The following is a 12,666-nucleotide window of genomic DNA, read 5'->3' on the forward strand; positions in this document are numbered from 1 at the left end:
AGCAAGCTTTGCCATTTCAGTTCACATGCAGTGAAATTCACAACGCTGACTTTCCATATATATTTTTTTCACCTTTCAGATTACGTGACTCAATGTGTACAGAACCGCACAATAAGAATTGCAAAACGCACTGCCCTGGTTAACACAATATAACCTTTTCTGCAGTTTGAAGTGCTCTCTAGCAACCGGGGAAACGAGTGCATTTGTCTGAGAAAGATTTAGACTGTTGCTAGGCATCCGGTGCAAAAATTCTTCTATAGGTCGTCAGAGTCTGTGTGTGGCTGTGTGTGTCAGAGCAGAACTGCAGACATCTGTTGGAACTTCCATATCTCTGTTGTTCATTTACAGGAGCCAACTTAAAAAATCTCCACAATTAGATCTGCATTGTATTTCCCGACAACACTGCGCAGAAAAAAGGTCTTCCCTGTCGGAGCCAATCCAACGAAGCGTTTGACGTTATTAAATAATAAAGCGATTGTGATTTATATTGTTGCTCAGAAAAAGAGGCAATTATCCGCTCTTATGTTTCCATAAAGATCGCATTAACTCGAATTAGTAATCAAACAATATGCTAGCCTTTAAAGTACGAGATCGTGATATTACTGTTATGATTGAGCATTATTGGTTTCTCTTTGTCGACTCGACCAATAGACACCAATGCATACAGGAAATAGAAAGGACACACATCTTAACCAAACACGTTTAAACTCTTATTTCGACCATAACGACAGAGATTAATGTATTTATGGAAATCTGCATTTTTATTATTTTCTCGCAGCGAGGTGTGACATTATAGTAATAAAACGACTGGGCGTTTAAAAATGCACTTAAACAAATAGTGAACTTTTCCGGCTATTGACCACAAAAAAAATATTTCAATTGTGCGTGACTCTTTCTTTTAGCGGGCTAAAAACAAAATATATCCAGTAGTTTAACGAACAATTATAAACTTCTCAAACTTTTAAGGTGTAGGACAAAGTTTGAACACGTGTAGATAAAAGGACAGAATTCTATCAGTCTGCCACTCATCTCCTTTAGTAGACATCTAAACTGAGGCAAAATATGCTCTAAGAAAATAATGATATGATTCACATTTATTGCCATTTGCATCCGTTATATAACAATTTACAGAAAATCAAGTTAGATATATGTGTTGAAATACATACGGGTTTACAGATTTATATGGTTCATCTTTTCACTTCGTACAATTATTGCATTTAATTTAATCGGGTTGCATAGAATATTTATTGATTTAAACTGAAGTGTGACAGACCATCCATAAAGATTTACAAATTTAAATCAGCCTTGAAAGGCAATAGGTTTACCAAGCAAACTTTAAAATCCTTTCAGGGGCCCTTAGGACGGAAAATGGAAGTATTAATACCGGGGATTAATCCCCGGTGTGTTTAGAGATGAAACACAAAGCGATCAAGTAGCACTTTTGGGTGCAAAGTGGGAAACTGTATTAGACTGAGAATAGCTCAGAATCAGCAGTTTGCACATCATTGTCACATATTGTATTTGATACCATATGCATACATAATCCGTTGAATAATGGCGCCTAAAGTAAACCGACCTCTTCTCGGCTGCATAATGTGCGTTGGAATTAAGCCCTTTACACAGATCGTACACTGTCGTTCATTTAATCAACGCCACTCAGAGAAGATTTAACGAAGATCTGAGGTAAAATGTTCTTAGACAGGGTAAGAATAGGAAACTTTATTATACTTAATTTGAATTTACTTGTTTCTCACAGTAAATAAAAGTGTACCCGAAAACTTTTATTTCGCACGATCCCGTCTTTGATTCTGAATGGGATGACTATCATCACACTGGTAACAATCATCAAGCAAGAAGACATTCACCTTCAGTACTTCAGTGAAGTGTGTGTGTGTGTGTGTGTGTGTGTGTGTGTGTGTGTGTGTGTGTGTGTGTGTGTGTGTGTGTGTGTGTGTGTGTGTGTGTGAGTGTGTGTGTGTGAGTGTGTGTGTGTGTGTGTGTGTGTGAGTGTGTGTGTGTGTGTGTGTGTGTGTGTGTGTGTGTGTGTGTGTGTGTGTGTGTGTGTGTGTGTGTGTGTGTGTGTGTGTTACTCAATTCATTGTATTAAGATTTAAAATTATTCATTCATTCAGCGCTGATCAAAATACTGGTCAATGACTTTGTGAAGGTTGACTTCGTGATGTTTTTGTGCAAATTCTATGCTTATGGTCCTTGGCGAGCATCGGCAGATTATTGACCCCTTGCTGCAAAACACAAACCCTGTATACATATATCTTTAACTGAACTGGACCGGCCAGAGAGGACACGCAAAATTAAGTAAAAGGACTAATGCCAATGTTAGTTGAATAGTATGTCATAAATTATTATGAAATATTTCTGTGTAGATCAAATCCACTATACTGCCAATTAAAAGAAAATATATGTTCAGACCCCTGTTTCCATCACGGCTGTCCGTTTCTTTTAAATAAACAAACGAACTTTAATTGAGTTTGGTAATTCACAAGAAGTTAGGCATACTACCAACACCAGAATTAAACTCAATGTAACATAACTGACAATGGCCCATCAGGCGAATTGATGACACTGTCTTCATGAAAAACTGCACTGATAATGCGTTTGGCTTTAATACTTGGAGAATGCAACCATTTATTATCGCAGTTTATTTTAGCCGGACTCCCATCCTCCGGAATGTAAATGACCGTATTAATCAAATTATCGGCATTCTCGGAATAGAAAGTATGTTTGTTACTACTGTAACCCATTCTCCATCTGATAAACTCAGACACTCAAAATGCCGAGTTATGATTTACCTTCTGTTCCATTATTTCATATTTTACAATAAGCTTTATGTATACTAATACTCTTCTTAATAACGTTTATTTATTTTATTTCTGTATTCCACTTCTGCTTTCAAAGCATTATAAATTATAGGCGTCACCCAAAACCGTTACATTTCATTCTAGCAAATTACGGCAAAATATGACATAAAAGTAGGCTGACGTTTTAAAACACAACATATCATACTCTGATGATTATAGAGAGAGTGGGAAATATCATTTCATTTACGGAACTTCACATTTGTTTCCAGAATGGTGCAGACAAACTTGCAGCTGTGACGTCATTCTTCCTACATTAGCATATTGAGGGATGCAGAGCCTGTTCCTGGTTGATAAGGTCCTCTGGAGGAATGCACTGCTTGTTTTAATACCTTAATTACTTTCCCTCTATCTGCCAGCTATTTCCAAGTTCTGTAATTTGAAAAAGAAATCTTAAGAAATAACATTCCACAAAACGTTAAACAGACATTTAACAGTTCGTTACACCTCGGTTTTAACACAAATGTCACAGAATTATACCCCAATCTTTAAGAAGCTGACTGGCTATTCTTTTTGGAGACCTTTCACCCATTTGTTCTGTGTTGAATAAGAGGTGCTTTTCTTGCCCACTGAATTTCTTCCATCATTTAAAATAAAATAGAACGACTGGCTATATAGGTTCGAGTTGCTTTGTTAGTGGCTTTCTAATGTGAAACTGAAGTCAGAAGCCAGAGATTTGCATGTGAACGTCCAAGAGGTGAAAACCTTGTTCGCCCCTTGGGTTCAACAGGGCCCTCGTGGAATTTTAAATGCGGAAGTAGAAATTACACCTCGGAAATACGTCCTCCTAATCTAAACCACGCTTTGCGTTAACTGCCCGAAATGACGGATGATTCATTTTCAAGAAAGGGGCGTTAGAGTAATGTAGATCAGACTCCTTCTTCTTAAAAAGTCCCTCGGGTAGACTATTCACTCTGACCATCAACTAAAACCACTGATTGGTGCAAATGAGCGAGATTTACAAGAATCCAATTGTCCCCACTACATGAACTATAGTTACCTTATGGCGCCACTTCCAATGTGTACGTTAGTTCCATAATAGATATAAATATAAATCACGAAAGGTACAATCTAAATATTGCATTAATCATTTCAGGGAATTTTGCAATCTTTAGCAAATAATTGACAAAATGTTACATAGTTATTTTGGATGCAGTAAGATTAGGACTACAAGACATAGAGGCCGTCACAGCTAAAATCTATGCTTGCTTTGTTACTTTCACCTGCGGTTTATCTTGTACTGGTTTATGGAAACCAGGTCGGCAGTATCAGTGAAATCTGAATTACAAAGTGAGGAGTACGACTTGTTCCAGATTACAAGAGGAGTCGTCGATTAATCTAAAATAGTAGTAAACTGAGATCTAATTGTGTCTATTCTCTCCACACACGATATATGTTGCTATTTTGCTTTTAGTCGGTTTATTATAGCCAGGTGTAAAGTGCAAAGACAATGAACTGTGGCATGGAGAGGGTTAATATCGAATAGCTGGCGTGAAATTGAACGAAACTCCACAGGGTAGATTCGGAGAGTTCAGTCCATCCAAAACGTACCTTTCTCAGTTTGTTGGTTGGGGTACAGGGAGGCTGGTGATCTACAACTCACATCAGCTCAGAACCCAAATGAAAAGACTCCAGTCACATTGTTCTTTTTTTTTCGAAATAAGAAATGTGCGAATTCCATAAACACAGAGAACCTGACATGCTGTTTTAAAGGATTCTATTAAAGAGAACGATGAAAATAAATTTTTTACATCCATCAAGAACACAAAATTTGCCCCTCAATGCGAACACCCGCCAGGACAATATATAAAAACGCCATGAGATATCGCTGAAACAAACTTGCTTAAATTGGTATCGAGGGAAGGTGGGGCGGAGTTGGGAGTGGGGGGATTTGTTGGGGAATAGATTCCAAATTTTGAACCGTGGGAAACTGGGAGCCAACTCGCAAAGGGCGATGACGTCAGTATATGAACCTGCCCGTTGCCAGCGCCGACTTTACTCAGGCTCCTGAAGCGGCCATCCACTCTTTCTCATTGTTTTTGAAGGGAATAAAAAAGACCAGCAAAATACAACATAGTGAAAATGCAAATATTTATCCACGAGTTTAAAAAAATCCTAAACGTGAACGCTTAAATTGGTATATCGTGTCGAACTCCGCCCAGCTTCTGGTGTTTCTTTAAAGACGATTTACTGTGAATCAAATTGAAGATAACTCTGTATCTCTCATAGAACGCGATATATATCGACAATACAGGAAATGTCACCCCTGATTCTACTCAATCCCTACTGCGGTTGATTGGTGAAGCATTGCTAATGACATATACTCGGTGCTAGTTTAAGCATTTCATTTAATTGCCAGGCCTCAAAATCTGACAAAAAAAAAATGGGAGCCGTGATTGAAGTTGATCTGCGCCATGTTTCCCTTATTTCGCTCGCTGCGGTGTTCAATAAAAAGATAAAAGTTAACCAACCAAGATATACAACGAGATAGTTTTAATCGAGCAATTAAAGTTTCAATTAGCCAAATAATCCAACACAAAACGTAAATTTGGGAGCCGAATAAGAAAAAATAATAAAAACTATGATACATTTAAAGATCCCCCCCCCCCCCTTTCGTTAGTTAGATTATAGTAATTATATCTTCGGAAGCATGTACAGAATATGACTGGATATAAAGTAAGTACTATAACCAGTTGAAGAAGTGACAAAATTGTGATAAGATTTTCTTTTGAATGGAACACTGTATTTTTAGCGTCCGATTCTGCTGACGACTGACAGAAATGAGAACTCGTTCCGTTTTTCAAATGGAAACAGCAATCGGACTGGAAAGGTGGCACCTGTTGCGCCATAATCAGCCCCTTGGGTTCTGCTGCAAGTTTTCCTGTTGACGTGTTGTAAGTTGCACCTCCTGTCAGTTTCAGTCCCCTACACAAACAGCAAATCTCCACATTCTGATTTGAGTTTATTTATTATTACTTTTCGGCTCCATCCAAGTGCTGGTGAGTTATTGAAAGTTAAACCTATTTAGTATAACGGCGGCATTTAAATTGTCCCTATGTAGTGGTTTTAAATGAGAATCCCATCACACATCCACTTAAGAGGTATTGCCTGTCCCTCCGAGGCACTAGGCAGGTTTTAAGCTATTTTCTGTCAAAAAGCTGTCAGCTGGAAACCCTCAGTGGACCAGGACACAAAGGTCTCGTTTGAGACCTCCTAGCTGATTTAATACAGCATTGTAATTATTAGTTCATGTTCCGTTAGCTTATCTATTCTCATTCAATGTATATTATTGTCAGGTAATCTTATCCAACAATTACCCTAGCTTTTTATCCTAACATATTTGTTTAGTGGAGTTGTTCCATAAAACACCTTTTATTATAATATACGTGTCAAAATTCTGAGAAAGATAGAATACAAGGCCAATCATTAACGCAGGATTATCATAATGATTTATCAATAATCTTGTATTTTACTTTTAAATAACAATCATTCACGGAGTTTACAGTGCTCGCTATACTTTCACTCACGAAAGCCTATTTAAGATCATTTGGATAGGGGCGGAGAAAATCAGTGGGACGTTAAGCCTTCTTCGGAATAGTCTGTCCAGAACTGCGTCTATAGATTTTATCAATAATTAATTTGACCAAAGCTGTCTGACCCTGTCCGGCAAAGACGCGCTTGACACTGTTGACAACGGAGTTTTAGCTTCGCATGCTGTAGTGATCTGCCTGTATAGGACGACGAGTGCGAAAATACAAATTCTCCTCGCACTAGCGCGTCGTTTGATTTAACATTAAACAAGTTCGCCCGGAAACCATGGATCATAAATTGCAATGGAAATATTCATAATGGAGGTGATTTTCCATTCGGCAAATTCAATGGATATAAACCCTACTCCGTAGTGAATTTTATATGACTCTTTAAATATAGAATTCTACAATTCATCCTTGAAAATGTAGAGTAATAACAGTGTCATTTTGTTAATTCATGATTTGTATTACTGAAATTAGCTAACAATTTTATGTTGGAAATTGAGGAAACCCGGCAACATCTACTTAACTGAGAAACTGGTATAATTTCACATCGGTATCAGAGGAAACACCTTTCGCAATGTATAATTTATCCCATAATTGTTAGAGCCACGGAACTGCTCCTTTTAAATGAACGCGGGAACGTTAAGGCCACATTCAGTACACTTCTTTCTTATGTACATGAGAGGCCAATTGCAACCATCACCACATGAATAATCCCTTATGCATCACACATGCTGTGCAATTCTCAAATTCCTTTGGTGCCATGCAGAAACCCGGGCCTCTGTTTAACAGGGCATTTAAAAAGGGACAATAGTGTGTGTGTGTGTGTGTGTGTGTGTGTGTGTGTGTGTGTGTGTGTGTGTGTGTGTGTGTGTGTGTGTGTGTGTGTGTGTGTGTGTGTGTGTGTGTGTGTGTGTGTGTGTGTGTGTGTTTGTACGTGTACCTGTTACTAAACTCCTCCCAGTTCTCAAGTGGCTGCAAAACTTTTGCTATTCCCTTCTTGTTAGAATCCGGATTCCTTTGAAAAATAACAATTCAAATATTAAGCACAAGAGACATATTAAAGGAAAATATTATTTGTCCTTCTTCCTCTGGCTATCAACAGGTTTAAAAGTGTCTCGCAACTTTCCAAATAGATCATTATTATCACCCTCTAAAAATGGTACGTATTTTTTTCTAAGCTTCATAAGGTCCCACCGTTCCAGTTAAAATATCGAGATTCAATTTCATCAGGAATAGTGAAATCAAGTATGTCATCACTTCAGTAAGAAATAGTGCCTGTGGTTAGAAATGATCCAGAAATATTTGTTAGATTTCATTTGTTGTTCTAAACGGCAGCTGTAGTGAACTTCATTGGCCTAGATGGATACATATCAAAGTACTGCTCTTTCACTTTAGTAATACTTATACCGCAAAATGATTATCAAAAACCGTGACTTATAATTTACTTGAACTGAAAAATTATAGCATGTTAATATTTTCTCCCGTAAGGGAGTTAAATTATCACGATAAACACTGTAACTAATTCTGAAGCAGCAGAAAGAATATTCACACTCTCTCCAAATTTTCGTTGGGATCGGGAGAGGGAAGTGCTCACAACGTTACTGCATGGACCAGTATTTTTTTTCTTTACTGGAAGCTTCGAGAATTTGACTGATGTCGATAGTTGATATGTAACGCAGAGTTTTTTCCAAACTGCGTTACTGTGCAGAATCAATCTCCAACCCCCGCTGGGAATACAGAAACAGGATTAGAGAGAAAAAAACCCTCGACATTCTGCAGTAAAATGCTCCCTTCACGCGCTTTAACACGGCTTCCAGCGCCTCTCAACTTCTCCCGGGGGCTCTTTCCTTGTCGATGGCTTCTGGCAAAACATATACAAGACTTTTCAAAGAGAGCCTCTTTCCATATCGTCCCAATAAGAATGTTTAATTACAGGGTAGGTTAATGCTTTTGAACCGAAGGATAATCGTATACATATTTATAATATATATAAATATCAAAGTTAAATATTTTTTCCTGGTCACCTGGGGGCAAGTAACGGCCAAACAAAAAACGGGCCTCTATAGCTGATCATTTCACTTCCAGGCTCCTTTTATATGAATTAAGATCTGTGATGAACAGAAGCAGAGCACGTTATAGGTCTGTAACAGGTCAAAAGTTGATATTTTTAATTGCCAGCATGTGGGGGAGGGGTATAAACGCGCTCACTGTAGAGCTTAAAGTGTTAAGTTTGACAGATTGAACTAACTAGAACTAAAAGAAGCAACACGCTAGAATTTAGTTCTTATGAACATATAATTTGTTGTATTTTCTTTATCACTCATTAAAATTCAGGCACCTTTGTTTTGGGGATTCCACCAACCCAACAGCGCAGATATAAAGCAGAGAGCAATAAAATAACTCCACAACTCAAACGGAACTCAAGTGTCTAAATTTGCAAAATTTATTCATCTCAAACTCTGCATAATGGAAAAAAAACGTAAGGTCGAAATGTTCTGTTATAAGGCTGTATTAGTTAATTATATACATGGACTGGTCGGCAGACTGAGTCAAATAATACAGAGCCGAGTTGCACAATACACTACGGAAAATGAGAAAACTTAAAATATTGTCACAATAAATTTACAGAAATATTACAAACCATAAGAAAATAATTCAAACACAGTAACTTCATGTTTTCAGTTTCGGAACAAGATGAAAATATGAAAAACAAACTGACTATAAATTAATCAACAAGGATTTCGACCTGCAGGCCTTTTTTTTGCTGCTTTTTAACAATGAATAAAAAAAATTAGTACAATCTAAAATTCCGCCCGTTTTCGTGAAAACTCCACACAACAGTTCGTAAAATCGGAGACTCAATCATTTCACTTTCGTATAATACCAGATCAATTAAAATGTCCATTTCCAGTTATTCCTTTCCCTTCCGCTGCATTGTGTTAACAAGAGCAAATGCACAGTAGCTTACACCTGCGAACTGTTATAAAAATTGGCAATTTCTCAGTTTACAAACTGTGGACATTTTGATTGCCGTTTCTCTTGATAAATACTGTACAAAAAAGTTGCATGTATAATAAAACTTCTTTTTCCTTATCTGAGACTAGCTCTAAAATATTACCGGCAAAGACTTTTGCAAACTTTTCGCAAAGTTTCTACCAAGGAATCATAGGACTATAGTTGTTTTAAAGTATTAAGATCCCCCTCCCCCTTCTCCAAGTTCTATACAAGTTCTTTCTGCAAGTATTATTCTGTACAAAAATAGTCCAAAGAAGTCCGATCTTTGAGTTTTGTTTGTTTACAGTTTTACATATGTGTTAGAGGAAGTGTGCCGTTTATGCCCGTCCCTGGGACAGGTGCGCTCTGGTAATGCTGGGGCATATGCAGTCTACTCTGAGCGGTGGGTTCGGGCACCTCGGCTCCGGGCAGGTACATGCTAATCATGTCCCGTAGGTCCCCCTGACACGGCGGACCCCGAGAGTGAGTAGTGACTGGGGGGCTTGTGCTCGACTCTGATTTAACCACCGACCCCATTGATCCCAGAGCCATACCTGTGCTTTGCTGTGTGTAGGCTGGGGACATGCTGTAGGTGGGTGAGCCATTCATGTAGGTCTGAGCGCTGGTCATTGAGTTGTACTGCAGAGCGCTCATATCGTAGCGGTGCATCTGCTGCATCTGGGCCACGTTGTGAGCATTCAGGCCCTGGTGCTGGGAGTAGCCGAGCTGCTCCTGCATCATGCTGTAGCCCCCGTTCGTCCAGCCGTTCATGTGAGCGTAACCGTCCATTCGCTGGTTGACCGCGGCCCCGACGCCGACCCCGACTCCCGCGTTCATGGCATTGGCGCCGGGAGCCAGCAGGCCGCCTGGTAGGGTGTACTTGTCCTTTTTCATCAGGGTCTTGGTTTTCCTCCGGGGCCGGTATTTATAATCCGGGTGCTCCTTCATGTGCAAGGCTCGCAGCCGCTTGGCTTCGTCGATGAACGGCCTCTTCTCGGCCTCGGATAAAAGTTTCCACTCGGCCCCGAGCCTCTTGCTGATCTCCGAGTTGTGCATCTTGGGGTTTTCTTGGGCCATTTTCCGCCGCTGCCCTCTCGACCACACCATAAACGCGTTCATGGGTCTCTTCACCCTGTCCGGGCTGTTTTTCGCGTTGTTTCCCGCCGTGTTCGAGTTGCCTGTTCCCCCCGAAGTTTGTTGTGGGGCGGGAGGTTTGAGATCGGTTTCCATCATGTTGTACATTCAACCTGATGTCTGAGAGCTCTGCTTTTTGGTTTGAATGTTGTTTAGTTGGGAAAAAGAAACTTTTCTCGTTAAGTCCGAAACAGAAAGGAACAAGTATGGAGTTTGTTGGGCTTTCGTTACTCTTGCAACTTACAGAACCAACAACTGGCACTTTCCAGCGTACAGAGAGAAAGGAGACGCTGACAACTCGTGATAGTTTTTTGAACAAGTTAATAGACAACCATCCATGTGATGGGGGCTGTCAGACAATAAATGGCTTTGCTGCAGCCAATCAGAGCGGGCTGCAGGCACAGAGTGACAGCCTGGCAGTTTGTATTAGCATAAGAGAGGGCGGGGCCCGGCTTCAGCGCTACTCTCAGGCGGCAGAGCGATAAAAGGGCGGGGCTCAAGCCAACTCCCCCCCCCCCGTAGAAGAGTTCTGCCAGCCAATCAGCGGCCCAAGCATCTTATTAAGTTCTTCCGTCACCTGCGCTGTTCGCAGGAAGCGGGCGGAAAATGGCGCCGCCGCTGCAGGTGTCTGTCCCCAAAGGCGTTTGACTGACAGCTCCACTAGATGCCAATCACAGGCCGCTTGCTTCAGCCCCCAACAACTGGCGCGTCCTATATTCAAGCCTGAAAAGTTCCCTTAGCAACGGCATCGGTCCGTGTTCGCAGAGAGCGGGGGCAGGGAGGGGGAAATGGCCGCAGAATAACTGCCTCTAATTTATATATTAATGCAAGAATGCAAAGTCAGCGGCGATTAAAAGAAATGACTAAGAAAGGTAGTGGATTTTACGATTTAAGATTTCACAGACAATTCAAAGGGGAAGAATTTGATGAATAATTTAGTTTGTTGAAATAACTAAATAAATTTCACTTGCTGCGATCCGACTAACTCAGACCTAATGGTTTGATCATCTAATTTACATCGATGGTTTAAATGGTCACCTACAATTCAGTTGTTCCAGATTTCCTTTATGCTGTTCTGCAGTTTCTCATTTCTTAAACCGAAAATAAATAAATCACCATTTTCAAGTACTAAGGTACTTCGAACGAATCCACACTTTAGAAGACGCAATCGTAAATTCCCTTTGTTTTAAATTTTGTTTTGTTTTCTCGATTTTTGTTAACACATGAATTGTAATTTAATCGAGTCTTCTTTGACCGAATGTAGGAATTTGAATGGAGAAAACATCAATGCCAATATAAAGACTAGCACGTCCATTACAAATAGGTAGTTTTGTTCCTCTTGTTATCAGTACACTGTAGCTAACAAAGACTGGTATAAGTTTACTTCCCCACTGTTGTTTGGACCTTTTCACCAAAATGCACTTGAACACAAATAAAAAGACTAATGGTATTTCACTGTTTACGCTACTTGAAAGACTACAATTTTTTCCCGATTAGCTACGAAAGAACTTCGTCTGAAAAACTAGACTGATTCTGTATATCATGGTCAAATACATTTCATGCATGATCTTTAACGATGACTAACTTAATAAGTTCAATTTTTTGTTTACATCAGAAACTTGATCTTTTGGTTGAGCAGAATAATTTATGTCATTTGGTTAGAATACATTCGATAGCCACAAAGTCTAGATTTGTATTTTTTACGAGTTAACAGCTGTACACTACGGCAATGACACCACATGCAAACCTATTTGTAAACCTTGTTATCTTGCTATCTACATCCGTAACACTTTTGTAACCTATAAGAATAGTAATAAATTATTCGTTTATATTGCAAATTACTTCCCTTTGAAATAGACCTCGGAGTTACCCGTAGTGGCAAGCGTGTGTTAATATCGCCGTCTGCTGGCAGAATCCCCTCAATTGTGCCACATCCACACTCTACCGTTTAGAGGGAAATATTTTAGCCGGAAAATCATATTTATCATAGTCACAAATTGTGATCAATGTAAATTGTGAATTAGTTTGTTGTTAAAAAGAAAGTATCCTCTTCTGAAGTAATTGAATTCGAATTCATTTTTCCTTTATTTCAGAGTGACTAGTTATATTGGTCATCTGTATGGCTG

The 12,666-nt window shown here is 39.4% G+C and overlaps 1 protein-coding gene across 5 annotated transcripts in view; it reads right to left on the reverse strand.

Annotated features, from left to right (window-relative positions):
- sox2 (SRY-box transcription factor 2) overlaps positions 1–10,861 on the reverse strand; it is a 172,578-nt gene extending 161,717 nt beyond the window's left edge. For all 5 annotated transcript variants that reach the window (XR_012098388.1, XR_012098389.1, XR_012098387.1 and 2 more), the window contains exon 1: positions 9,961–10,861. Coding sequence is in view for 2 of the 5 variants with exons in the window: in XM_073041246.1 (XP_072897347.1) it covers positions 9,961–10,648 (688 nt within the window). In the remaining 3 variants the exon portion in view is untranslated. The remainder of the gene's footprint in view (positions 1–9,960) is intronic.
- Positions 10,862–12,666: the final 1,805 nt, after the last annotated feature.

The sequence above is a fragment of the Hemitrygon akajei genome, chromosome 3, assembly GCF_048418815.1.
Source record: "Hemitrygon akajei chromosome 3, sHemAka1.3, whole genome shotgun sequence".
Lineage (NCBI taxonomy): Eukaryota > Metazoa > Chordata > Chondrichthyes > Myliobatiformes > Dasyatidae > Hemitrygon > Hemitrygon akajei.